Source organism: Magallana gigas, chromosome 7 (assembly GCF_963853765.1).
Source record: "Magallana gigas chromosome 7, xbMagGiga1.1, whole genome shotgun sequence".
Lineage (NCBI taxonomy): Eukaryota > Metazoa > Mollusca > Bivalvia > Ostreida > Ostreidae > Magallana > Magallana gigas.
This window is the reverse complement of record NC_088859.1, coordinates 46,831,389-46,858,031: the sequence shown is the minus strand read 5'-3', so window position 1 is coordinate 46,858,031 and position 26,643 is coordinate 46,831,389. Positions and strand designations below refer to the sequence as shown.

Sequence of the window (26,643 nt, the reverse complement as noted above, 5' to 3'; positions counted from 1 at the left end):
ACTGTACACTGACGGATAGACACCGTCTCAAGTCACGGTCCGCATTTATAGCTCTCTCAAGATGGGATGGGAGAGGGTCGTCGATATTGGCCGCAGTTTGCGACGATGACGGATAGACTGACTCCGAACTATGCACATTACAATTAGACATTAAGATGTCATCAATTACATCGCGGTACATACAGCTGAATACACAGGACGCGTCACGCTCCAATATTTCTTTTCCGATGCACACGAATCTGGGGGGGGGGGTCCTTGGAAAATTCAAACTTATTTAATTACATGTATATAATAATTAAGTTGCCGAAAATAGGCCTTAGAACCACCCTCCCCCCCCCCCCCCCGGGCTAAGATATATAATTACAATCTAAACGAAACGGATGAACGCAATATGTGTTGAAAATCATGCAGGGGTTTAGAAAAACATCAGAGGGCATATTTTCATTAACAGTAAACTATATAAGTATCCCAAACACTGTGACGGCATGTAATTCAGTGGCTTGTCTAGTCCAGTACAATATCCTTGTATTTAAATTCTGATGTTCCTGTTCACAGTAACTGAACTGAATCGACAGACCCTCGCAATCTATACTTTAACTTAATACAAACACAGTATGTCAAGCATTGGGTCGAATTTTAAAACGCATTTTTCTTTTTAAAAATTAAGAGCTATAGTCAAACTGATCAATTATTAACGATTTTAGAAAAGAAACACCGTTTTTTCTAGATATACCCAAAATAACTACACATGTCAAGTTAAAACCAAGCACCCTGTTGGTAACAAACTCCATCGTTCTTTGTTGCTCTTCCCCCGGCAGTGTCGGCGTCTTGGTACAGGGACAGTGGCTGTTCAACATCATCGAAATATTAGTACTTGATATAAAATAGTTTTTATACGTCTTATTCATATCTATAGTAACTTTATATTTTTCAAATTCATAATCTGTAATGTAAGCCAACTACGACGTAGACTAGACACTAAACATATATCGTCCATCATCTGTACCATCAGTACTAACTAACGGAGGTTACACAAGAGCCCACCCCATTGTATCAAGGTTAACAGTACAATACAACATTGTACGGTATCCACACCTTCTACAGATATCTATTCCACATGCCATATCTCATTGATAGCCTATTCAACTAAATCAGTGGAATCGTCAGATTAGGTCCCTGGTTCATTTCAGTGCAGGAAAGCACACCACTGTGTAACTACATGTAAATACAGGTACATTGTACCTGCACTTTGAATAGTCCAGGTAAACAAGTGATCTCTCGGGTCACGGCAGTTCTCTGGCATCTCTAAAACACAGATAATTAGAAAAAAAACAATCAAATGGATTATCTTTTTTAATTGTGTCAATAAATCATGCACATAGGCGCTTGTTCCTTGTCAGAAAAGCTGCATGCACCCACAAAATATCAGATTTTGATGTCCACGAGGCTCAGAGCACAGAAAATCTACAATATTACAAACTAGCACTAGAACATATTGTTACAATCAGCGGAAATCCTGCTCCGATTGATATTTCATTCATACAGGCTTACACACCGAGATACAAGGTTATTGATCAGTGTGTTCCTGTTCCTCAGACATCAATATCTTCATGAGGGGGTTTTGTGAGTGCAGCAAAGTTTGGATGCATAACTGTGTATGACCTGGTCTTGTGTTGCTTGCAATAAATAAGAATGAAGTGTTATAGTAAAATTAACAACTCAGAACATCACTTTAACATACAGAAAATCAATTACAATCACTGAACATCACATCTTCATGTTAATATTTGTACCCTTCAGCATATTATGGTTTCTCAAACTGACAAACATGATACATTTACTGGATTTCATGAATCTATGCAATATTACCGTTATCATCTACACGATACAGTTCATTGTATAAAATACATGCTTCATAATTTCACAATACACCTTTTACATTCAGAAGGATTATTTCCTGGTCACACCAAGGTGCTAACTAATCCCATTGACTGTAGCCGTACTGCACTATGACCCTATTAAAAAGTGCTTACAAGTGAAAACTTTGTGAAAAATTGTCATTAGTATAAAATGACACCAGTAGTATAAAACAGGATTGCAATAAAAGTTGTCTTTTGACAAAAACAACACATAAAAAATTGGATTAAAGATAAAACATGGAATTATCTGCCCTCAAAAATAAGAAATAGGCTATTGCAAAATACTTTTAAAATGACCCTTTCTTCTGAACAGCAGGTCACTTGAATTAATAATATTGATACAAGACAAGTCAATCCATATATTCAATACTTCGCAAGAAGGTATTTAAAACATTTAATTATACAATGTTCCAAGTTCAAGCTGAATAAAGGTTGAGCAGTTGTCTTAATTTAACCTTTTAAAATTTGAAATGTTACAGCAAAACTCCAACATGTTAATCTTATCAAAACTTGTCTCAGTTACTGAACTAACCCAGGAAATTGAGGTCAGTTCAGATTAAAATCCGTTTCCTCACCTTGAACAGGTAAAATTTAAATTGAATACTATATATGACCTTCATTTAACACCAGATAATAGATAACAAAATTTTACCACCAACCATGTGTGTATCTTGCTGGGATCACATACTGTCACTTGATTTAATATGCAAGTAATTTTCTTTGAGGACATTCTTCCTGGTTAACTCATTTGCTTAAGATACCCAACTTTAATTTGCTTTATCTGTCCAGTTACTGATATGAAAATGGTTTGATTTACAATAATTCGTCAATAATTGCATTACAAACTTTACATTGCTTTCATATCCCATATTACGTTTTCTTGCAGTAAGTTTTATTCCTAAGGCCTATAAAAAAATTGTGTGTTTAGGGTAACACTGATGAAAAAATTAGGTTAGGTAGGTAGGGATTTTTTTTTATTTTATCATATTTTTTTCTGCATGAATCCTAAGAATGTTTGTTTGTGTCATATTTAAAAATATATTTTTTAATAGAAATACTATAAAATTCACAATCGGATAAAAATAGACATCTAAAAATGATAGGATTGGGGCATTTTTAAAGGTTAGGTAGGGTTACCCTAAACACACAACTTTATTTTTTTAGGCCTAACCACATGTGTGCTGTTTTGTTTAATCAATCTGATACCAAGCATATGCACCATGTGCATTAATCTTGTGACATCCATTTCATGACCAAAATGAAAATGTATAGTGTGTATTGACTATTTGAGAAGCCTAGAAGGGGGAAAGCACTATGGATTAATCATGGTACACGCACTATCTGCCATTATTTTACCTATACATGTGAATGTATATATAAGTAGTTTTCCTTACACATTAATAACTCCTTCTTAAACAAAGTATTAAAATAAACAATGCACCAAATTGCAAAGAAAATTATAACAAACATTCAATATAAATTGAGAATCACTAAAAGGTTTAACAAGCACTGATGAAAAAAAAGAGAAATAATATTCAAGTTTGGGTAAAAGTGTCGTAGATCTGCTTAAAGAAAATTCCTGGGTTTATATATTTTTTCTTTGGTACTCTAATACACTGTACACAGCTTATATTGGGCTTTACATATCTTATGATACAATTACATGACTATCATTTAGTCAACAATAAATACCTAATATATTGAAATTGTTCTAAAATTAAAATAATAAGTACTGAAAACATTAAACAAAGCATGAAAATTGCGACTTTGAGGTAAAGCTCCACAGTTGACTTAGTTTACGTATTTTCTTCATTACCCTTAACAAGTTCCATATTAATATCAAGTTACAATAAAAAAATCAGCATATTGTTTGCAAGTACCAACAAAACCAACTAAACATATTCATTCTATGAAAGAATACATACAGTGTGAGTGTTAAGAGTCAGTCAATATTTTAATTTCTGTTTCAGACTGTAGTTGTGATTCTTGATTGCAAATACAAATTTCTTTACTCAAGTTGAAAGATTTCACAAAATTGATTGATGTACAATTTAAACAATGATTGCATTTTTGTGCATATTCCAAAATAGTTTCACTAAAGTTTACTCTTTCTTCCCTGCTTTTGATGACTTAGGTTTACCAGATAGATAAGCCGAGTAAAAGAAATGGGCAAACAAAATGAAGTAGCTTGCATACATAATCAGGGAATATTTTATATTATCATAAGATACATTACAAAATTTCCCCTCATTTTTAATCTGGTATGCCCAAACATTCACAAGACATCCAATCACCATTTGTAAAAGTTGTGAAAAGGTGATGAACATAGATATCCACTTGGGTACGTTGAACCGCATGGCTTTCAGTGCATAGTAGGAGTACATGATGGAATGGACCATGTAGTTCATCACCATGAACCACCTGCCAACGGCCGTTCTCTCCGGGTAGCTGTACCAGCAGTAAATCAGGACAGTCACATGATGGTACCAATGTAGAAATATGAGGGGCTGCTTTCGAAGAACAATAAATATTGTGTCACCTAATTCGTACACTTTTGACACAGTAAAGAGGAATGTCCACACTGCAGCTGCGTTTTCGAGGTATGACGGTACACAAATAGAATATTCCAAACTATGTTGATTAACAGCCATAATAAGTTCCGGGAGTGTCCTAGCTGCACCGAATATGCTAAACACAGCCAAGATACCACTCCAAAGAGCTAGCCACGGTCGTAGTCCGTAACTTGGGCGTTCCTCCATATACCGCTTCCCCCCAAAGACCAATACGATGTAGATGAATGCATAAACAAAACTATCCGCCCAGTGCGTGACCATATACTTGAAAAATTTGGTCTCATCATATTGTTTTTCAAAGGCGAATACATACGAGTAGTTATTAAGCTTCATGATGGAATTCATGACAGTCCTCGTGGTACGCCGGTTCGTGGACACCCCAATGCAGGTTCCGATTGGTTTTACTCATGAACTGAGACTATTCAGCCAATCAAACAGAGCGATACTGTTGTTGCTAGTAATAATGCGTCACTGATAACCAAAGCTGATCGGAACATCTCCGTTTTAAAGTCCGATAGCTAGGTAAAATACCGAAGGGTTTCAGTATACGAAAGTTTCCTGCGTGGAAACCCCGAAAATTTAGTTAACATGTACGCATAATATTCGAACAAATATTTTTAGCTCACCTATGTTAAAAGCGTTTGAAAGTGAGCTCTTCTTAAACAATCATATTCTAGCTTTGTCTCCAGAACCAACGGACTAGCATCACTGGATGAAGTTTGTTTTTTCATTTATTCAAATGAAGGCTATTTCAAAGTTTTTAGCCCACGTGCACCCCCTCTCCTGGCATGGGAGGATGGGGATATATTCCGATAAAAATGTAAAAACCCATTCTTTAAATAATAGCTAATCTAGAACAAGAAGTTGTAAACTGATTCGATTTTTTGATTTCAGAAATGATGATTGATATCAGAAATTCAAACTAGTTTTTTTTATAACAAAATTATATTTTCTGATATCAGCTGTTATTAAAATAGAATGGCGAATAAATTTAATGAATACTCCGCTGGCCCAAATTAAGTAAATCGCTAAAGTGCAGAGCCCGATTTGCATTTTATAAATTTGTTGGATTTTTTTATTTGAAGCTATATTAAATGTAAGAATTTAAAAAATGTTCAAGATATGTAATTTTGGTCTTATCTATTTAAAGCGCTTACTGTATGCCTGTATATTTTGCGTCGCAATAATTTTCTTTAGGATCGTCTCAGTGTTCACTGTGAATCGCAAAAAAAAAACCCCAAAAAACAACAACAACAACAACAACAAAAAATGATTTTTTTTTACACCGGAAGTAAAGCAACTTTACATGACATTGAACGACAAAAACGCAGAAAATGGATAAGTGAAGGTCGACCACGCGGAATGTGTCACGAGTCTTATATATAAGAACTATAAGCCCGCTTAAAGAGAGTTCCTGCATTCGACGACTTCATGACTAAGTTCTTTAAGGATATATCGACGAAGCTGCCGAATGCGACGTCCGACTATTCTGGAAACTAATCAAACGACAGCGTCCTCGCAGTTCCCGTGTGTGTCCAGAAATAGAATTTGGTAACATGACCTTTTTCTGACCCTGGCGACATAGCTAACCCAATACTTTGAAAATGTTTACAACTCAAATGACAACGATTCAATCAATTTCGACTTCTACTACAACATTGAAAACTCATAAATACATGAAAACTGCTAACATCTTATCCCAGGAGGTAAAGTCACCATCAGTCGAAGAAATCTTACTGATAATCCGTGATTTGAAACTCAGAAAAGCTCCAGGAATAGATCTTATCTAGAATAAGCAAGTAATCCACGGAGAATTAGAACTTAAACTGTGCATACTTCATCTGTTTAACTCATTAATTAAAATTGGCCAAATTCCTGATTCTTGGAAAAAGACATAATCGTCCCAAATCCACAGACAGTTGCAGACCAATAACCTTACTCTCATGCTTTCTAAAGATTTTCGAAAAAATGTTACTTTCAAGAACTAAAACCTATGTATAATCTACTAGTGATTCCCCAAACCCTCAACAGCATTAAGGATTTCAGCCAAAGCTAATTTGCCTTACATCCTTTAACTTACAAGAAACTATTTGTCACAACTTAAAACTTGGTAGTCCCGTATATATATTATATGTCGCTTTCTTAGATACACAGAAAGCATTCGACACAGTGTGGAGGCATGGTGTAATGTACAAGTTACATCGCCTGGGTGTTTCAGTACGTCTGTGGACTCTTATTGACGACTGTCACACCAACACCTCATGCTCTGTAGTAGTAAACCAAACAAGATCATCCTGGTTTCCTGTTTCGCAAGGAGTTCGTCAAGGCGGAATCCTCTCAACACTTCTAGCTTCCATTAACACCCTGTCTCAAGAAATTTAAAACCAGAGTCCAAATATGGGTATTTACAGTATCACTAGCCCTGACCCCACCCGTGCAGACGATATCTCCTGCATAGCTTTATCTCCTGCAGCCATCCAAAATATTCTCACCACAGCATTGAAATACTCTTTGAATTGGAGATTCAAGTTTAATGCAGGCAAGTCATGTGGTCTCCGGTTTACCCCCTAACCACCTCATAATGACTTGCATGTTACATGGTTCCTAGGTACAGAGTCTGTCTACTTGTCTAATACATATAATCACCTAGGTATTCACCTTCATTCAAAACTTGTCCATACTGAGAAAATCGCTAACGCCTGTAGTAAAGGACGACAAACCTATTTTGCCTTAAAAATACGTGAAAATCTCAACCCAGATACCATATCCCGGCTTTACACCAGAATTGTTCTCCCTTCCATCGTGTATGGCTGTGAACTCTGGTATGACCTACGCAAAAAAGATCTGCAGGGTCTAAACACTCTAAGACATTTTATCTGCAAACATGCAATTGGTCTCCCCAAAGAATACCAGATCCGACAAATGCGAATCACTCCTTAATTGGGTTTCTCCCAATAACATCTGAAATTGAAAAAAGGAAACTTCAATTCTTCGGCAGCCTATGCAATCAAGACACCCAAACTCTTACAAAGAGGATTTTTCTTCATCGACTCTTTTCCTACATCAACTCACTTGAGCGCAAACAATTTGGATACATTCACGGCGTTATCAACATTTTGGCTAGATACAATCTCGCTCAACATCTCTTGATTTACCTGCAAGTTGGTCATTTCCCCCTTAAGGATCTCTGGAATAAAACTGCCAAGGCAGCTGTAACCAATATCCACATCAACTCCAGGCGTCAGTGCATGCTCTCTGACCCCGACTTCGTCTTATTTAACATCATAAACGCGGGAAGAGCCCCGTTCGCTATTTGGAAATTTCCATCCAACGTACATGAAATAGAACTCTGTTAATTCATTGTCAAGCTATGGAGTCTTCCAACCTTACCTCCAAAAATATGTATTGTTTGTGGCAGTTCTTCACCAATGTCTCTCAGCACATCTCGACCGTCTGCCTAGGAACCGTTGCTCTCCGAGACGCTTGGTGGAACACCGTGATTGATGACTTTGACATTTCACTTAGCGCCGAACTTTGCGGTCTTTGTCCACAAGACCTCTATCTATTATGGTGTTCCGATGTTCCGATGGGGCCACTTCGACCTTCGCACTTTCGCCTTTAGGTCGAGGTGCGAAGTTGCGACGGCGAAAGTGCGAAGATGCGACGGCGAAAGTGCGAAGTTGCGAAGGCGAAGAAGCGATACTACTATCGCACCTTCGCCATTACAACTTCGCACTCTCGCCTTCGCATCTTCGCACTTTCGCCTTCGCCTTTTTATAATTGTGGAGCTCTCTATCGTTTAAAGACAATTTTAGCTGTATAAAAGGACATCTGAGGCAGACGATGAACTTTTTAGAATTTATTTTCAACAGCCTGCGCAGATCACTAACTTTTTCTAGGGGGGTGGGATGGATAAATAATTATATTTGTCGGGGGCGGGGGAGGGTTCCGAAACATATTTTGGAGATTTTATTATAAATAATTAATAAAATTAAATTTTCCGGGGGGGGGTGAGATCCGGACCCTCTCTCCCCCTTTACTGCATGTGTGAAGTTATCAATATTGAATTTTCCGGGGGTGGGGGACCCCTCTAGATCCAAACATCAGCAAGGAGTGTCGCATAATGAAATTAGAATGCTACTGTGTTTGATCCACGGTAAACAGACAGCTGGTAGGTGACAGGAGTCTGGAAGTGCATATGTACATACATTATGGCGGACATTATTACAAATCGTTACATGCGCGAAGATTTAAACTGTAACTATATACTATAAGAGGAAATAAAGATAGAATGAGTGGATGAATAAATAATTATTCTTAATATCTATAATTCGAATTTATTTTTGGTTATAGCAGAAAATACCTAAAAATATGACGCCTCATACGTAAAAACATATTTACTTTATATCGCATATTTCAAATTTTAAACGTAACTTACAGGGATACCTTCATCCATCGTAAAATGTGAGATGTTTTGATTTTTCATACATCAAAATATATAACATATGCTGCTAGTTTTAACTGTACGAACTGAAAAGAAAAAGATGATCAGCAAACACATGAAACAAAATTATAGATGGGTGATTTTTTGTTATATTTGCAATATTGCGACCTAAGAGGAAGAAGAACTTAACATGAATTAGGCAAAATATTTAATAATATGAAGAAAAAAAAAGTTTTTAATATCAATATATTTTTATTTGCAGATGAAATAATTCACATGAAAAAAGTGAAATTAAGTTATTATTTGTAAAGAAACTCCAAGACTTTTGAATCTTTTTGGGTCCTCTTTTGCTTCTTTTGGGTTCTTTAGTTCAGGGTAAATCGATGTACTGCGAATTCCGACACGTCTATGGTATGAGATGTTTAAGTAAAACGTAACCGGAAGTGAAAGCAAAGACAACCACTACTGAAAATGATTACCTGAAAATTCTACTGTTGCAATGTTTATCCATCTAACAATGCGCTATCCAAAATGTATACTATTAGCAGGTTTGTAGACACAAAATTGACTCTTCATAGACACGAAAACAGGTTTACTCTCTTTTGAGGCATAGCCTGTCCACTGCTGAAAAGAGAATAAAACAGGTTCAGTACAATCAGTAGGTTTACTTAGCTACGTAGCTTGAATTACCTACATAGCTTTATTTACCTATTTGAAGTAGGTTTATTTAGCTACTTTGTATGCAATTTTGCTTTATATGTAAAACAGACAAAAGTCGCATGGAATAAAGGAACTGCCAACCTATACACATTGTATTTGTATTGTGTAGTTTTAAAAAAGCAACTCATAGCAAAAATAGCTGCAGGTATGTTGCTCCCAGTCTGAAAAAATTCTGACAGAAGACCTTGGAGTATTTTAGCTTTAAATTAACATGCAGATCAAGAGTCGCCATTTTTACAGGTAAACAAACTGCACCGCTTCACCTTATGGGGCTGATGAATATCAGAGGCAAGTGAAGTGACAATATTGGTGGTAAAATGTCCAAGAAACTTTTTGGAATCAAATATCTGTACAGAATGTGTTTGGAAACAAGATAAATCAGTACAAAGCAAGTGCAGTTTTTTGTGCACCGTAAATTGCATCTTTTTAACATGTACGGAACTGTACCTCTCATATCATTTGTCAAAATTTTTTCAGTAAAACCAGTTTTGAGCAAAACATAAATTTCTATTGTTTGTTGAATAACTGTGTGCCATCTTGTGTGCGACAAGGCATGGATAATAGTGATTACCGGTACTTCACATTTTTCTGAATGATAACCAATCAATTATCATGTTAACCAGAACTGTTCTTCTTTGTTATTTCATTTAAGAAGTTGTTTGGTCACACATTAATAATTATACATAGCCTCAAAACCTTTAGATCTTAGACTGCAATTGCACTGAAAGAGCAACATTTTAATAGTGATTATTTTCATTAATTATTTTCAGATTCAAATTTCAATACATGTATTATTGTTGCACCTAAGTGAGACTTTTTGTACAAATGCTCAATTAAGAAAAAAGATGATTAAGTAGCTAAATAAACCTTTATTTCATTTTATTGATAAAGGAATTGTATTCCAAATTTAGACATTTTTTTTTAGTACATGTTTACGTTTTCTATATTCCAGTGCTTTTGAGCTGTTTACTATTTACAACAAGCCTTGCTGCAGAACATTCAGTTAACCCCAAAGAAGAGAAAATTCAGGAGAAGGAATTAAATAATGATCAGCAAGAGAGAAAGGTCATTGATGATTTAAATGAAGAAGAAATTCACAATATCCAACCAAACAGTGAGAGAGTTGATGAAAATTATATAAAACCAAAAGAGAAAAATGAAGACGAAAGTGATTTCAGTAAACAAAAAAATGACGTTAAAGAAACCCCAGTGGTTGAACAAGAGCTTTCAGAACCACAGACAAATGACTCCAGAAAAGGAGTGGAAAATGAAGTGAAAAGGTTGGACAGTGAGGAGGAATCCAGTCAAAGTTTTTTGTCTTTTAGAAACTTTTTAAATAATTTAGTGAATCCAGTGTTGGAAGAACTAGAAAAAGGAGAACCTGGAGCCAGGTCTGACATCAGGATGGTAAATGAAGTCAGTCAAAATCAGTCAGTGTCAAACAATGCCACCAATGCTTCTGTTCCATTGACAACTGAAATCAAAAACAAATCTGAAAAAAAGAGCAAATTCACCTGCGTTGGAAAAAACTACACAGCCGAGAATGCCTCTGTAATGATTGTTAACAATACTCAGTTACTTTCCATTCTCAGCTTTGATAACAACAACACAGAGGGAGACTGTGTTCTGGTGCTTTTTTTTGTCCCATATTGTAGATTCTGTGCTGCAATGGCCCCAAGTTTTAATGCCTTAGCTCGTGTCTACCCTCAGCTGAACATTATTGCAGTAGATGCAGCACAATTTAGCAAGTACGTATTATAGATATTCTTATTTTCTTTCCTTAACACTATGATTTTTTGGCTCTATAAATATTAATTTCTGTTTTCATTTATTAATTTCCGTTTTCATTTATTAATATTTATATCTATAGAAAATTGTTTGTTTACATTGAATGTACAACTCATTTTCAGTTTAAATGCCAAGTTTGGAACTGTCTCGGTACCCAACATCCTTCTGTTTCACCAGTCGCGGGCAGTGGTGCGATTCAACAGCACTGAAAAGTCTTTCACAAACCTTGTATCATTTGTAAAAAATTCTACAGGTAAAACACTTTTTGTATTTTTTTTTACTGCAATCAGCAGACAAGACACTTCTTTGATTCCCATATCAAACACCAATAAACTTCAGTATAGTTTTCATTGACTCTACATGATTGAAGATACCGAGCATCCTAACTTGAATGTCACTGATATTATATACAGTAACAGAGGCAGTAACAGAGGATTATCAATCATGACGAGAAATTTTTATAACTATGAAAAGTTGAATGGGTTCACAACCAAAATATACGTCATAACTTCCCTTGATATGAATTAAAATTATTTTGCAAGACGATGTTTGGGATTAACTCTGGATATGATGACCTAATTTACAGAGGAATGGGCACTGAACCAACAGTTCTAATAGATCTAAATTTTTGCTTGAAATTTTGTGTGCTGCCGACTTAGTCAGTCAGCAAAAGCCTTACAAAGAATTCTTAAGAGGACTCGATGGTCATGGCAATTTTTAGACTGCATTGATCTCTTTTAAAAGAAGAGCTCTATATAAACATATAGAAAAATACCCAAATCTAGCTATTATTATATGGATATTTTCTTTGCTAAATAATTTAATTGTTTATAGTTAAACAAATCATATTTTAAAATTTTAGGCAGATTTGACGGTTAATTTGTTGACAATCCAGCCTCCTTAATAAAAATAAATCACCTTTTTTCTTTTTCAGGATTTGAACCTAATATAACAGTAACCGTGACATCCGAAGATTTGAGTGGACCTTTACCGAGTGTTGCTATGGAGACCACAGACTACATGTTGCTGGTGTCATGGCTGTTTGTGATTTTCTGTAGTGGATTTATGTTCGTTCAATCCAGCCTTGGACAGCAATGGATTAATAAAGTTAACATGCTTTGGCAGGAGCATCAACACATTGACTAGTCACATCATATCAATGCAAACTATTACAAAATAGTATTTGTTTCTAGCTTAAAATATTCTAATTCATTTAAAAAATATGAATATCAGTAATGTGTTCAAAGATTACAGTATATAAAATGTAATGTCCAAATTTTATTTGACATGAAATTGTATTTCATGGTAATATTGAATAAAAAGATAGATACATGTACTTTCAGGTCTTAAACTATTGTTATTATCCTTTGAAAAATGAAACTCTCTGATTTGATTTTTTTTTTAAGAACCACAACTATAAACCATATGATAAATGCAGTAATTTTTTGTCTGTGTACTTCTAAGCATGTTTGGAATAGTCTCCTTATCCCTATTTAAAGTTATTCAGGTATTTGTAAATAATCATTACAGAGAGCATGAGTGTGCAAATGGTTTTGTCTTGCAGCCAACAGTTTTGTGAGTATTGATGAAATAGTAAATGTTGTTTAATATTGCCATGGGGTGTACATTGTTCATGTGTTCTATAATTATTGAGACTATTCATATAAAGTCTGTGCAGCGCAAGAAATAAATTTCATTTCTGTTCATTCAATTGTTTGATTTTTCCATTAATTTTCAGGTATAGATAGTTTCATTAGTAATGAGGAGTATCTTTTAGTATTATCATTAGGGAGTTTCAAGCAATTCATTTGTAAAACAACAATTTTAGTTTTTCGCTCAATTCCCCCTATTAAACTTGGCAAACTGTTACACAGTTTTCCCATGTAAATATAAAAGATTATGACACAGCTGGGTATTTTAGTAGGTTCTTACTACATCTTAATTGATAGATCTTCCTACTTTAAAAGCCATTATTGCTGAAAAAATGATTTATAATTATACGCCCATTGCTTTCATCGACGCTTACGTAACAGATGAAACAAAATAAAAAAATATATGAAGAGCTACAATTTTATTACAATTGCTTTCATTCTTTTATAGAATAGTTGTACAATACCATGCATTTTCACGAGATTTCGGTGAAATCTTATTTCTGTATATATAATATTATTTCTTTTTAATATTTTCTCAGATCTTTTTAGTCATCGTCGCTGGTAAATGCCGACCAATTTTAACAAAGAGGTGTTTGGATTTTTACATAATAGGAGGTAGCCGATTACCGGTAATACTAAATAAACCTGAATATGTCATATAAAATACTGTAAATATCACCGAGGAAGACCCGCGAACTCCATCACAAACATGTAAAGTACGTATATCACAAAAATTAATGTCAGAACATCAGCAACTGGTCGAAGACACTTTGGCAGCAATAGCATCATTCCCCTTTGCTATCAGTAGAGTAAGATTTTCCCCAGATGCTCGTATAAGTCTCATAGCACTGAAATGTAACAAAAAACACATTGAAATATTTCAAAAATGATTTTGTTAACATATAAACTACAATAATTTATCAGTTTAAAAATTCATTTAATTGCATATGGCGTGCTTAACTTACCTTTGGTAGTCTGCTCCAACAATACTCTTCCCATTCACACAAAGCAAACGATCTCCAACTGAAATCTGTCCCAGTTCCTCCGCTGGACTTCCCGCCAAAATCTTTCTTATATAGATCCCCGCCATACGAAGAGGGGTGTACTGAAAGAAAAAAAAATCACCGAAATGTTTCAATTTACTTCTTGTCTGCATCTTTTTTATTTATTTGAGGTGAAAGAAGAAGGGGTAGTTAGTTGAATTAAATAAAGAGTCCATTGTTATGTTGCTCCAAATACCCGACTGGTCATTTGTATTTTTTTCTTTTAAAAATATTGCAAAATAAAGAGTAATATAAGAAACTCCCCAACTTCCAGTCGTTCCTTGATTTCTAGACACTCACCAACCCATCGATAAGCCCCAGCCCTAATCCATTGCTCCCTTTGGCTATGCTGACTGCAAACACTGGGTTACTGGTGGAGCGAGGGGATACGTCCAAGTGATCACTGGCTTCGGTAACTGGAAGAGAAAACAAAAATGAACTGGTTTTTGTAATTATGTTGGCTACATGTTCTTGTATGGCAAGATCGTTAGGACAAACCCAACCCCAAAACATATTCCACAAGGTTTTAGGAAATGAGCAAAACTGAAGAACAGACAGTCACATTGTTCTATCTCTTATTCTCATTAAATAAATCCAAATGAATGGCCAGTTTTATCAGTATTTTGTAATTAGTACACACCACTAGCATAAATTTTAAAAATTACAGCAAAAGGTGATTAAGAACTACTAGTAATTCTGATGAACGCATACTACAAATTGTAGCATAGTCATTTGGGTTAAAGTCATAAGGACGACTATCTTGTTCATTATATTGATGCTGTATCTATTTAATAAATTATCTCTATTATTCACAAAACGCAAATAAAACTTGATATATTAACATCCAGTCATAAAGATAAAATTTACAATACACACTAAAATTGATCAGTGGTTATTGCTGTTTCAAGAACACCATGACACGTAGCAGACGTCTTTGGGACAAAACCTTTGTAGCAGTTACCATCATCCAAAACGATGGACGCTGGATTTGATTATAACCTATATATACACATCGTCATGGGGTGGGGTGAGAGGGGGGTACTGTTCAATGGCCTACAAGTTTATACACATCGTCCTGGGATGGGGGTGAGAGAGGGGTACTGTTCAATGACCTACAAGGTTATACTCATCGTCCTGGGTCGAGGGTCAAAGAAGGAGTACTATTAAAAGACCTACTTACACACATCGTCCTGGGATGGGGGTGAGAGAAGGGGTACTATTCCATGACCTACTTATACACATCGTCCTGGGATTGGGGTGAGAGAGGGGTACTGTTCAATGACCTACTTACAGACATCGTCCTGGGGGGAGGTGGGACTGTTCTGCTGTCGGGTGGACAGTCTGTGCTTCTGTTGAGTGTCCAGTATCTGTTTGTTCAGGTTCACCAACAACTCTTTGGGGAAGACGTATTCCCCTCCACCATCATCATCATCGTCGTCACTATCATCATCATCTTCAATAACATGTTCAGACGGCGCGTGAATCTCGTCGCTAAAGCTAATCTGTATTCTAGAACTCTCGTTTTGCTCCGATGAACATGAAGATGTACTGGATACGAGGCTGTTGTCGGCAGTTCGCTTGGCAAGCGGGTCTGAGGTGGCGTTGTGGGGTTGTTCCCGGCCCTGGCGGGGAGGGAGCGGCGGAGGAGGACTGAGACACCGTATATTTTGGACGTCCCCCTTCACAGGGACAGGTGCGCCGTTCGTGAGACCATTAGTAATTAGTTCATCAAGCCGTTTGTCAGCCGAATCATTCAAGGACACAGATCTTGGGTTGGAACTTCCAGAGGCTCTGAGAACACTGCCGCGTACCAACACAGAATCACTTGATGTACTAGCGTTAGGTTGATGGTGGTGGCTGCTAGAACTCCTTAAATCTACATGGCCTTCCATGTCACTCTCAATGTTAGTAGGCGCAAATTGTACTCGACGTGGAGAAGCTTTATTTCCGGTGTTCCGTGGCTTGATAATCGGTTGACTGAAGAACGACTTCTGAAGCTCCACTTTTGGAAAGCTTCCCGTAAATCGAGGCGTATAAGAAGCGTTAGATGCAATGTCGCTGTCATCTATAGAATAAAGACAAAAAACGTGATTTCAAGTGTTCTAGAATATCACGAATCTTCAATGTGAATCGGATCAAAACAAACAAGGAATCTAGAGAAATGGCAACAAACCTTCGGCCACACCATATTGAGAGTAGAGCTTTTTGAAGTGAGCCCAGAACTCTTTGTCGTCCGGTGGGTGAGCAAGGTCTATAACACCGCAATCTTGGGGAAACAAAAATGGCGGATGCCCTGACATCTCCAACAGAATATCCTCTGCAAGAGTAGTAAAGCAGTGATTTCTTTTTAGCTCATATATCCATTATAATAGTACAGTGTACTAGCAGTATATTATTTTGATATTAAGGAAGCCTGTACCATCTTGCATCGCTTGGTGGCGATCTTCTGGCGGGGGTAACCAGCAATATGGCGGCGACTTTCCCCCAAGGTTGTATCCTTGCAGTAGGCGATGTAGCTGAGCCTCATTTAGAGGCTGGTAGTTTATCCTCATGGTCATCCAGTCGTTCTACAAAACGAAACAAACTTGCTTGACTTCTTTACAAACATGATAATTCATACCCGTATAGTAAATTATCGATGCAGATATTTAAACAAAGTATCAATGAGTTGTTTTTGAGTAAAAAGATTAAGCAAGTCCTTTCTCCAACAAATCATTAGCATGCTTATTAGAGATGTTGGTATACCTTCAGTAGTAAGGACTTTGAAGTTGATAGTAGCTCTGCAGCAGTGAGAAGTTTCTCAAAGAGTTGTCCAAATTCTTCATCCAGGCCGTTTCTTGTGGCCCAATCCTCCAGCTCCCCAAGATTAGCACGGATCCTCACCCCCGCTGTCCAGTTGTAGTAAATCGGTCCAGCATCTTAAAACCAAACAAAGAACACCGACTTTGAATTCTCTGTTTTTTTATATAAATTAACAGCTTGTGTTTGACTGAAGTCAAATTTTTAGAATGCAAACTACTTCATATTTGCTTTAAAACATACCCTTAAGGAAGAGTCTGTTGAAAACAGACGTACTGCAAAAGAAGAATATGTACATAAACAACTGTTTTGTGACTTCCGTGTGTAGCTGTTGGCCATTGGTCATTTGAGTTATGACGTCAAGGACCATGGCGATTTTCCACACTCCTCCTCGCTTCTCCGTGCCGTGACTCTCTGAGAACGGATTACTGTCCAACACAGCAGGCAACAAAATGTATAACGCCTAAAACAACGACAGTTACTTTGTATGAATAAAGACTGGTGATTTTATTGTTTTGGTGAATATACAAACATATACATGCATGTACTGCAGTTACCATGCAGTTGCATCTCTAGCATACCTTTTGTTATAGTGTCTAGACCGTTTGTTAAGTAAATATATAAACGTGTTACATTAAAGTATTAAAATTCAGAGAATTGCCCCGTTTTTGTTTTCGCCTCTTTCAAAATAGATGTCAGCGAGCAAAATTAAGACGGGACGATTTCCAATATCTCAATTTTATATCTCTCCTTAAACACAACTGTGTCTGGGCGAATTCAAGACGGGGCGAAACTGTTTGCAAGTGTATAGAAGGGCGAAAATTAGACGGGGCGAAAATAACTCTGTTTACAGTAGTAACCATGCGATTGCATCTCTTACGTACTTTTGTGATAGTGTAGACTGTCTGTTGGAAACAGAAGACGACGATTTCCTCCAGACCCGAGGCCAGCTCGTGGAACGCCCCCTGGGTGTCGTCGTCCAGTCTGCCCCTGCCTCCCGCCCGGGCCTTGGAGGACTGTCCCCTCAGGTACAAGATGAGCTGTACACAGTTAGACATCCATCTTATCAAGGACCTGAGGTAATCTTCCCCAAGAGTCACGTGCTTCTTACTTTTGATTAAGCCGCTGAAGTTAAAACGTAGACAAATTTAATGATCTAATCAAAACTGATCGTATTTGCAGCGATGGCCATATAAGTTTCTCTCTTTTCAAATATGGTCAAGGTTTTTAATTTTGATTAGGACTACTCTAAACTCCCCAATGTCCTCTTCAATCTCCAAAAAATTAATTCTAAGGCAGTGCACAACTATAATTTTTGTAACGATGACTAACAACTCTTCAGCTAGGTTAAGATGGAGGAATTTTTCATCAACGTTTCACCAACAATGGATATCATAATATCTATTCTATGGTAACAATCAATGACATTCAAATATTCAATGTTTTTACTGATCTTGATTAATACTGAGAGTTGACCTTGCTTTGTAATCGTTGGAAGTCCTGGGAATTACGGAGTCTGATAAGGATATTAAATCTCCGAAAAAGACAGAGTCACGCCCTAAAATAGAGCATACGTTTTAACAATGAAAAAGTTAGTTTACTCAGCCTTGTCAAGTCGAAATTTTAGTGAGAAGAGAATCTTACCAATTGAATTTGTTGTTTTGTAAGGCTTTAGACAGCTCCTGTATATGAAAAGAACAACTTCGTTAGATTTATTAGTTATAGGTAACACCTGTGTTATTGAGGGCTCAAGTAAATACCAGAAAGTATTTGGAGATTAGACAATGTAGACATGATTTCAAATAATTTTATTCTAACGGTATATTTAGCAATATGTGCTGCATTTTTTAGATTTTTATTTTGCTACAAAAATCTGCTATTGTGATAATTCTGCACAAAAATTAAAAGAAAATATTGTTAATTATCAAACGGAAAAAAATATAGCAAACAGGTGTATCAACCATAATAAATTACAATTTCGCGATAAAAAAAAATCCACCGACAAGAAAATTGCAGCTCATATTGTTGATAATAATGTTGTTTTTAAAGTTTTTTGGCATTTTTTTTCTCGATGTAAAAAAAAAAGGGGGTGGGGGGGGGTACAAGACAAGACACACTGATTTGATAGTTTAAAAGTAATCACCGCCACGTTCTCTCTGGTAACGACAAGTATCCTCAGCAGAAGGTTCCTGACGCTGTGTCGGTCCGTTTGGTGGCAAGCATACTCCACGCACATACTGTATAAAAAGGCTGGAGCCAATGAAAAGTCCACAGAATTCTGACGTATCACGGCGGCAATTGCCTTGACAACCTCTTCCTCTTTGTCGCGTGCATAGGCAAACCGGAAGCGCTCTCCCACAGACTCGCCAGATGACTCTGCTGTAGATACGGAGACAGAATCGTCTGCTATCTGGTTTATCATCAGTGGAGGAACATGAACAATGTTTTGTTTATGAGGATATTTTGAGTGATAATGGTTATCTTCGGTCAAATTACAGTTAGAATCGACCATTCCTAGCCATGGCAGGTCAGTTGGCAAATCCATCCCCGCCGTGAGATCCTTGAATACGAACACATAGTATCTTCCTATTGATAAAATATCCCCACATTGGACAGAAGTCCTTAAACTGACGGGATAACCGTTAACTCGGATGTTTGACGGAGCCACACACTCCACCTCCAAGCAGTAGTTGTAACCCGGAACCCGGTTGTCTGATGACGTCAGCCTCCGTAGATGTAGGTGACAGTGTCGTGTCTGAATATCAGGGGCACATAACCTGATACAGTTGGGACTGTTATTCTTTGTATTGCACACGTTAGTTGTCCTAGAATGAAACACATGGAACAAGGGGTCTTTATTAGGGTTGTATCCTCTTACAGTCAGTAAGAAGGGGCGGTTAGTGGGGGCATGTGTTGGGTCTGTATCTTCTGACTTGCTGGGATGGCTTTTTGTCAGGCTTGTACAGTTCAAGCGGTTATTAGAGGTTTCAACATTAAGCCCATTGAGCACTTTATCACAGTCATTCTTCTTAGCCATCCAGGGTGATTTGATTCGTGATAAGGTTCCGTCTAAATTAAGTTCGTCTGCGAACTTTTCCATTTTCCGTTCATGCCACGTGATGGAAGCCGGGATAGCTCCACGCCTAAGTTTGGACATCGAGATTCGTCGAGCATTCTCATTTAATCCAAGTGTGTCGTCCTCAGATGGAATCGCAGAAAACTCGGACTTCATGCGGAGCTCGTATCTTCTGCTGTGACCATCCCCTGGTTTCCAGTAGTTCTGAAGAAGAAGTGGGCGGTCGTATTCGGATATAACGCGAGAACACACTCTCCGCCATTTTGAAGAACTAGTATTTCTTTTAATGATTTCAGTGCCCTCTGGGGAAGATTCGCTGGAGAGACACGTCCCCACGACATCACAAAGAACAAACTGTGTGTGCTTGGAAGGGGGCAGACCATAGCGCTCCAATGCCTGCTTCACGAGCTCGCTGGCAGTAGACCTCTTGGAGGCGAGCACACTTTTATACTCCACTCCAGGAAGGATTTTGTCGCCAAATATTTTCAATACCCCTGGACTTGATTCGTCCGTACTTAATTCCTGCACTGCGGTGAATTCGTCTGAAGTGGACTTGTTTTTTCTCCCCGTGTATATCACTCTCCTGCGAATCTGTTGTTCTTCAAGATAAAGAGGAAGTGAACTTTCTAAATCAATATCACTGTCGTGAAGAAAGTCCAAACTATGGGACATAGTGGTGTTTCTCCATGGAACGTCCATCTTTCTTATTTCATAGGCTTAACCTCGCACCACTGGAAATCATCTGGGAGAAAATAAAACATTTTCAGTATGGCTCCCTCCAACCTGTCAGAAGGAAGAACAGATATTTAAGTTCAACGAATAATTTGGTCAAGGTGATAATTGCATCTGAGAAAGTAGCGACCCTGCTAAAACCAGGGGGTTAATTCGTTGAAATTGCTGGCTACACAGGGCATTCTCGGTCTATTGAATGCCATGTTATGTACATAGGCTCTCTGTGAACTATAATTAAATTACATAGGGGAAACCAGGATTAAAACTGATATAGAAATGAAATGTAAATTCCGTACTTTGATAAACAGACGGGGGAGCCATTGTGTCCCCACCAAACAAATCAATAATTTAAAGGACGACAAACTTACCCCACTGCACGGAGATACTGTCAACAGTAGCCACGAGGAGATGGGCTCCATACTACATATATTTAACCCGTTTATCCTTTCAAAACATAATTTTACAAAATTATTCGAATACTTGCGATAAGTATTTCCTAATCTCCTTAATACCACTATTCTTATTGGTAAGAAGTACCGTGTTTGGACAAGTGGAAAACGATCAAGAAAAGAAGCCGGGATTAATGAACAATGCACTCGCACTATCCATTACACAATGCCGATTACTAAAGCGCAAATATATCCAGTTGACTTGGCCGTTCCTATGAATGGAAGGGGACCACATACAGCGGTTACATTAACATTTATTCTGTGTGTTTTCAGGACGTTGTATGCTTGCATTGGAGTCGCGTGGTCATGTAACAGATAGCTTTCAATTTGTCTGCTTCAATGACTATTTTCTTTCTTTTAGGAGATTTTGTAAACAATTTTTTAAATATTTCTCAACGCAACAAAGGTGTTAGTTAAATGGAACAGAGGAAGGTAATTTCTCCACAGGCAGGTTGCCTGAAACAATAGCAGATATCGACAGGTCTACTTTTTTAGAAGTGTCGGGCACGCAATCGCCGGTCAGTGAAAGTTCGGCTTCGTTTCGCTTCACAAACAGAAATTGATCTTTATAAGAAAACAAGCATATCAGTTTACTTATTGCCGAAACATGTCAATCAAATACACTGTAGAAACGTTCAGAGCATTGTTGACATGTTGAACAACAAACCTTTGCAATGTCGTCATGCATGCATTGTTGGACAAATATGTTAATTACACTTGTAAATAATGAAATGTAATTTTTTTAGTGTTTTCATAACTCTAAGTGTACGTCTTAAACTGTTTAGAGTTGATTTTGACGGGTGAATGTGAACTTTGTATGAATGAAATGAATTTCCAACAGAAATAACCAACTTTCCCGCACAGGTTTTGTTTGGTCGTTGGTTCTCTGGCGACAGGCTTTACGGGCAGTCTGTTTACCCCCAACTTTTCAATGAATCTACGAACTCTGAATACCAAGACTGTATTACAGGGGGTGGCTTCTGTGTTAGTCTTTGTTTGTTTGTTGTGTGTTACAATCTGCAAATCTCAGTGACTAGTTGGATGTGAATGAAAGAAGTCGCTGAATGGTTTGCAAACACATCATAGAATAAAAGTCAGCGAGAAACACAGACAGAAATTCAAACATTTGGATTAACCATTAACTCGAGTGCTCAATCGACACACGATACTCTATAAGTATGAGCATAGGTCTGACCTCTATTCTGTCAGTTTCTGTTGGATATTCATTGAAGGACTTTGGTTCTTATTTTTTAGTATAATGATTAATCCCCCTTTTAAGTAGCTCGGCTAATTCCACATTCCTCCGGTTATCAATGTAATACTAGTATGAACGATTTGTCACTCTGACCGCGAATTAAATTTAGTCCCTATATGTCTAACTGTATTTAACAGTTCGTGTTTTAAAGTGAGTATCATGTTACAATATTTGAACTAAATTGCAACTAAATTGCAGTTATTAACAATATTATAAGTAATTTGCAGCCATTTACATTTATGGAAAGACCGATACAGGGACTGGAAAGACAGCTACAGGGAACCCAGGAGTCTGGTATGGCTCACACAGAAATACCCTCACAAATGTAAAGACTCCAATTTAATAGAGTTTGTGTGCTGCTTCATATCCTTTTCATTGTATAAGTGATTGAAGCTCCCAAACTTAGCGTGCTTCTGTCGATTAAAAAGAATACAGTTTCCTTACATGTGAAAGTTCAGCAACGAAAGCTGAACTGCAATCATCTAAAACGGTTGGGTTTCGCAGTGAAATGCTAGTTTTATAGTTTTGATTTAAAAAATGGTTGTAAGTTACATGAACGAAATGCTATGAATTGGTGTTTTAATTTCAGGTGGTGCGTTTTTGGTCATTCAGAGCCTTGATCTTGATGTGACACAGGTAGAAATGAAGTAAAAACGAGTATGATGAAATTTGGTATACATTACGTGGCCATGTTAATTGACATCATCTATATAACATCAATTTGGAGGAAGCAACATAAAAAGAGTACCAACAATTTATTTCATCATTGAAAACAAAAAAGGGAAAAGAATACTAATTCATGAATATTAAATACCATGTAATAAAAGTTAGAACGGCATTTCCTAAATCAACCCCCAAAACTTATTTTCTTAAAAATATTTTATGATATGAAATTTTTTTTAAAAATCCGTGTATCAGTAGATTGTCAATCGATTTATATTTGATTTTCATTTGACATCCATTCTAGGGTATTCATTGGTTTCTGCATGGGGTGTTTTTATGGATAGAGCAGTTATTCATTGCTTTGTGGAGGCAACGATTGAATTTCGCTTGTCTAAGACATTAACTTTGTTTTACTATATACGAGTAACTATGGGACTCTATGTTAAAGTTTTCACTGGTTTATATAGATCATTTCTATGGATAAAGTCTATATACATGTATGTACCATGCTTTGTATTTGTGTTTCTATCTTAGTTGTGGAAAAAGATAAAACCGGTGTTGTATAGCAGTTTTTCCCCCATAGTAGCTTTTCGCCCCGGAAAACCTACTATATAGTAGCCTTTCCCCCCGGGGGGAAAAGCTACTATACAGTAGCTTTTCCCCCAAAGTAGGGTTTCTCCCGCACGTTTTTGGTTCAGATTTTATAAAAAATATTTATGGAAATCCAGTAAGGATTAAAATCAATGTTTCTACACTCCCATGTTGCATACATGTATATCTGCATTCATCTGTACAGGTTAAGTTTCGTTTTGCCGATTTATTATCTTTATAGACGGTGCTGAAAGTTGAATTACACATAGAACTTAATTAAGGTAATTTATTGAAAAAAGTTTTACAAGTTAAACACTTATATTCATAATTCTGTGTTCTGAAATTGTATTAAACGAGAATGTTTTAAGAATTTCTTGATAAATCTATCAGACTGTTTGTCTGTTTGTGAAAATTCCATCCAGGCTAAACCTCTGTTTTAGAGAAATTTTGTTTCCGATGTTTCAGAGCCCGATTTTTAAAATCCTATTATAATATTTATAGTGCATATTCTTTAGGGTCCAATGTCTCATAAACTAGAGATGACCATATCACCATATTTTTATAGTGGCAAAGGTTTACCACTTGAAGATGACTCTGAAAATTTCAGCCCTCAGGGTAGGGGCCCCTAATGTTTCAGGGCCCGATGTTTAAAACCCCATTATAATGATTGAATAGTGTTCTATGAGTGGTGACCCGAATCTCAAATTCTAGAGATGACCAATTAACCATATTTTCACAGTGATAGTGGTATACCACTAGTAGATGACACCGAAAATTTAAAGCCCCCATGCAGGGTAGGAGCCTTTGTTGTTTTAGAGCCCAATGTTTGAAATCCAATTATAAAGAATATGTATTTTTAGGGCCCCATATCTCAAAAACTATAGATGACCACATGAACATATTTTTACGGTCATTTAAAAGTAAAACCATCATTTAAAAATACACAACCACTCATATATTTCTTTATCAAAATGATTGAAAATTACTTTAATTCTGCTGCTTTTTTTTTTAATTTACAAACAATTTTTTTTAAAAAGGTACGCGGGTAAAATTCATCATTCTTCAAAACATTTAATCAATTCATAAGATGACTAATGATATAATAGATAATTAGATAAATAAATCAATGAACGTTTATTCATAAAAGGAGAAACCGAAAATCAAAAATAAATAACCAACCTAAGCGCATATACGACCTTTTTACTTGTTAGTTGATTAGAAAAACAAGCTTATATTTAAAAAAAGTCAGCTCATCACAATAAATGTGTTGGTTGTTTTTTGGGGTTTTTTTGTTTTGTATTTTTAATTACCCTTGTTTAATTGTTCGCAGAAATAATATGGTACACAAGTAAATCTTTATTGCAAAAATATGAAACGAATAGAATAATTTTTTAGGTAATGGAATCGTACATCTTGATTTATATGGCATCGTTTTCAAAATTGTATATTTATAAATCACGTTGCAAACTTAAAAGTGGAAAAATTAGCAAATAGTGAGTGACAATATAAACATAAAGTTAGTTCAGGATCCAATTCACATTTTCCAAAGTAACCAGCAAAGATACCGACATTGTTCTGGTTGTGAAGACATTTCATTGTTTTTTAAAATGTTTAAATCATAATATCTCGCGTTTCGTAGAAATGTGCTTAAAAATATGAATATGCGTAACTTTAAAACGAAATGGTAAACACTAACTTCACATATGCTTTTAATACATAATTAAAATACCCCTTACCCATGATTAAGGACCCCATCAATCAAAGTAAAACTAAATCATTTCAGTTTCTCATCATATCATTGCATCCTGTCTCCCGTTTGATATTTAGCAGAAGAAATATATATTTGTTTTTAAGATCGTCAATTCTAACGGTATTAATTTAAAATTGATAACCTTTTGGACGAAGGGAGTAATACATTTCCACTTTTTATTCCCTTCCTCTACAAAATTAAGTCAAGATTGGTCAGTTAGTTCCCTGGGAGAAGCTTATACATTGAAGGCAATACATTAGAAAATTAAATTTTCAAACCAGCGTATTTTCACTCAAATGTGTTCTCGCGTGTTCATAACGTCGAAGTCAAAACTGTGGATAAGCATCGATTAGATGAAAAAGATTCGAGGTATTCCGAAATCCGTGTAAAAGGTGTTCAAAAAGGGGTAGAGAACAGGTGAAATAAACGATGATGACACATGCATGTTATGAAGGCACATGCCTTAGTTCATATTTGGGGTTGAAAAACCATGTATTTTATTCTATGTATTAATAAATGCCATAATTATTCTTTTTTGTGAGAAATTAATTTCATATCTGTTATTGCAAATTATTGTCACGGGTGGTCCGCAATAAACATGGCCGGAAAGTAAAAATGGGGGAAAATCCACTATATAGTAGGTTTTCCGTGGGGGTAATCTGGCTATAAAAAGGGGGAAAACCCACTATATAGTCAGCTTTCCGTGGTGGAAGAACTGCTATATAGCCATTTTTCCGGGGGGAAAGATGGCTAGGGGGAAAAGGCACTATATAACACCGGACGGTTACATACATGTAGAAGGATTTGACAAATGACAACCTTGACAAAAACAGCGCCTCATGCATACGGCCTAAAATGTCAAAGGCATAGACCAGCCAGTAAGATCTGCGGGGAAACCTGCAAGCACTAACAACTGAGATGACGTCTCAAACTAAACACCATATACTCCTTGTGTAAAAGTGAGACTGTGATCAAAAGTGAGCTCTTCTAGGTGCTATGCCCCAAGACCAGTCCCCGGGGCCATAAAAGTTAGTCGAGTTCACATTTGATCTCAGTCTCACTTTTACAAAAGAAATATATGGTGGAAAAGAGAGACTGAGATCAAAATTGAGCTCGTCTAACTTTTATGGCCCCGGGCAGTACTCGGCATGTGAGTGGATCCGATGCACAGACTCTAGAGAAGGAAAGT

At 36.7% G+C, this 26,643-nt stretch overlaps 3 protein-coding genes across 3 annotated transcripts; 1 reads left to right on the top strand and 2 right to left on the bottom strand.

Annotated features, from left to right (window-relative positions):
* Positions 1–1,340: 1,340 nt before the first annotated feature.
* On the bottom strand, positions 1,341–4,935 carry LOC105333877 (very long chain fatty acid elongase 6). Its single transcript, XM_034455182.2, has one exon. It carries the CDS (start codon positions 4,835–4,837, stop codon positions 4,022–4,024), a length of 816 nt encoding a protein of 271 aa, XP_034311073.2. The 5' UTR covers positions 4,838–4,935; the 3' UTR covers positions 1,341–4,021.
* A 4,395-nt stretch (positions 4,936–9,330) lies between these two features.
* On the top strand, positions 9,331–13,150 carry LOC105334013 (thioredoxin domain-containing protein 15). The gene is made up of 4 exons (XM_020069495.3): positions 9,331–9,484; positions 10,609–11,404; positions 11,567–11,697; positions 12,379–13,150. Exons 1-4 carry the CDS (start codon positions 9,436–9,438, stop codon positions 12,588–12,590), a joined length of 1,188 nt encoding a protein of 395 aa, XP_019925054.3. The 5' UTR covers positions 9,331–9,435; the 3' UTR covers positions 12,591–13,150.
* A 356-nt stretch (positions 13,151–13,506) lies between these two features.
* Positions 13,507–21,704, bottom strand: LOC105333886 (ras-associating and dilute domain-containing protein). The gene is made up of 11 exons (XM_066066537.1): positions 19,082–21,704; positions 18,583–18,620; positions 17,823–18,063; positions 17,182–17,401; positions 16,885–17,057; positions 16,559–16,706; positions 16,313–16,456; positions 15,431–16,204; positions 14,440–14,555; positions 14,062–14,201; positions 13,507–13,944 (listed from the first exon to the last, which is right to left on the bottom strand). The coding sequence occupies exons 1-11, from the start codon at positions 20,711–20,713 to the stop codon at positions 13,845–13,847; spliced, it is 3,726 nt and encodes a 1,241-aa protein (XP_065922609.1). The 5' UTR covers positions 20,714–21,704; the 3' UTR covers positions 13,507–13,844.
* Between the last annotated feature and the right edge of the window lie 4,939 nt (positions 21,705–26,643).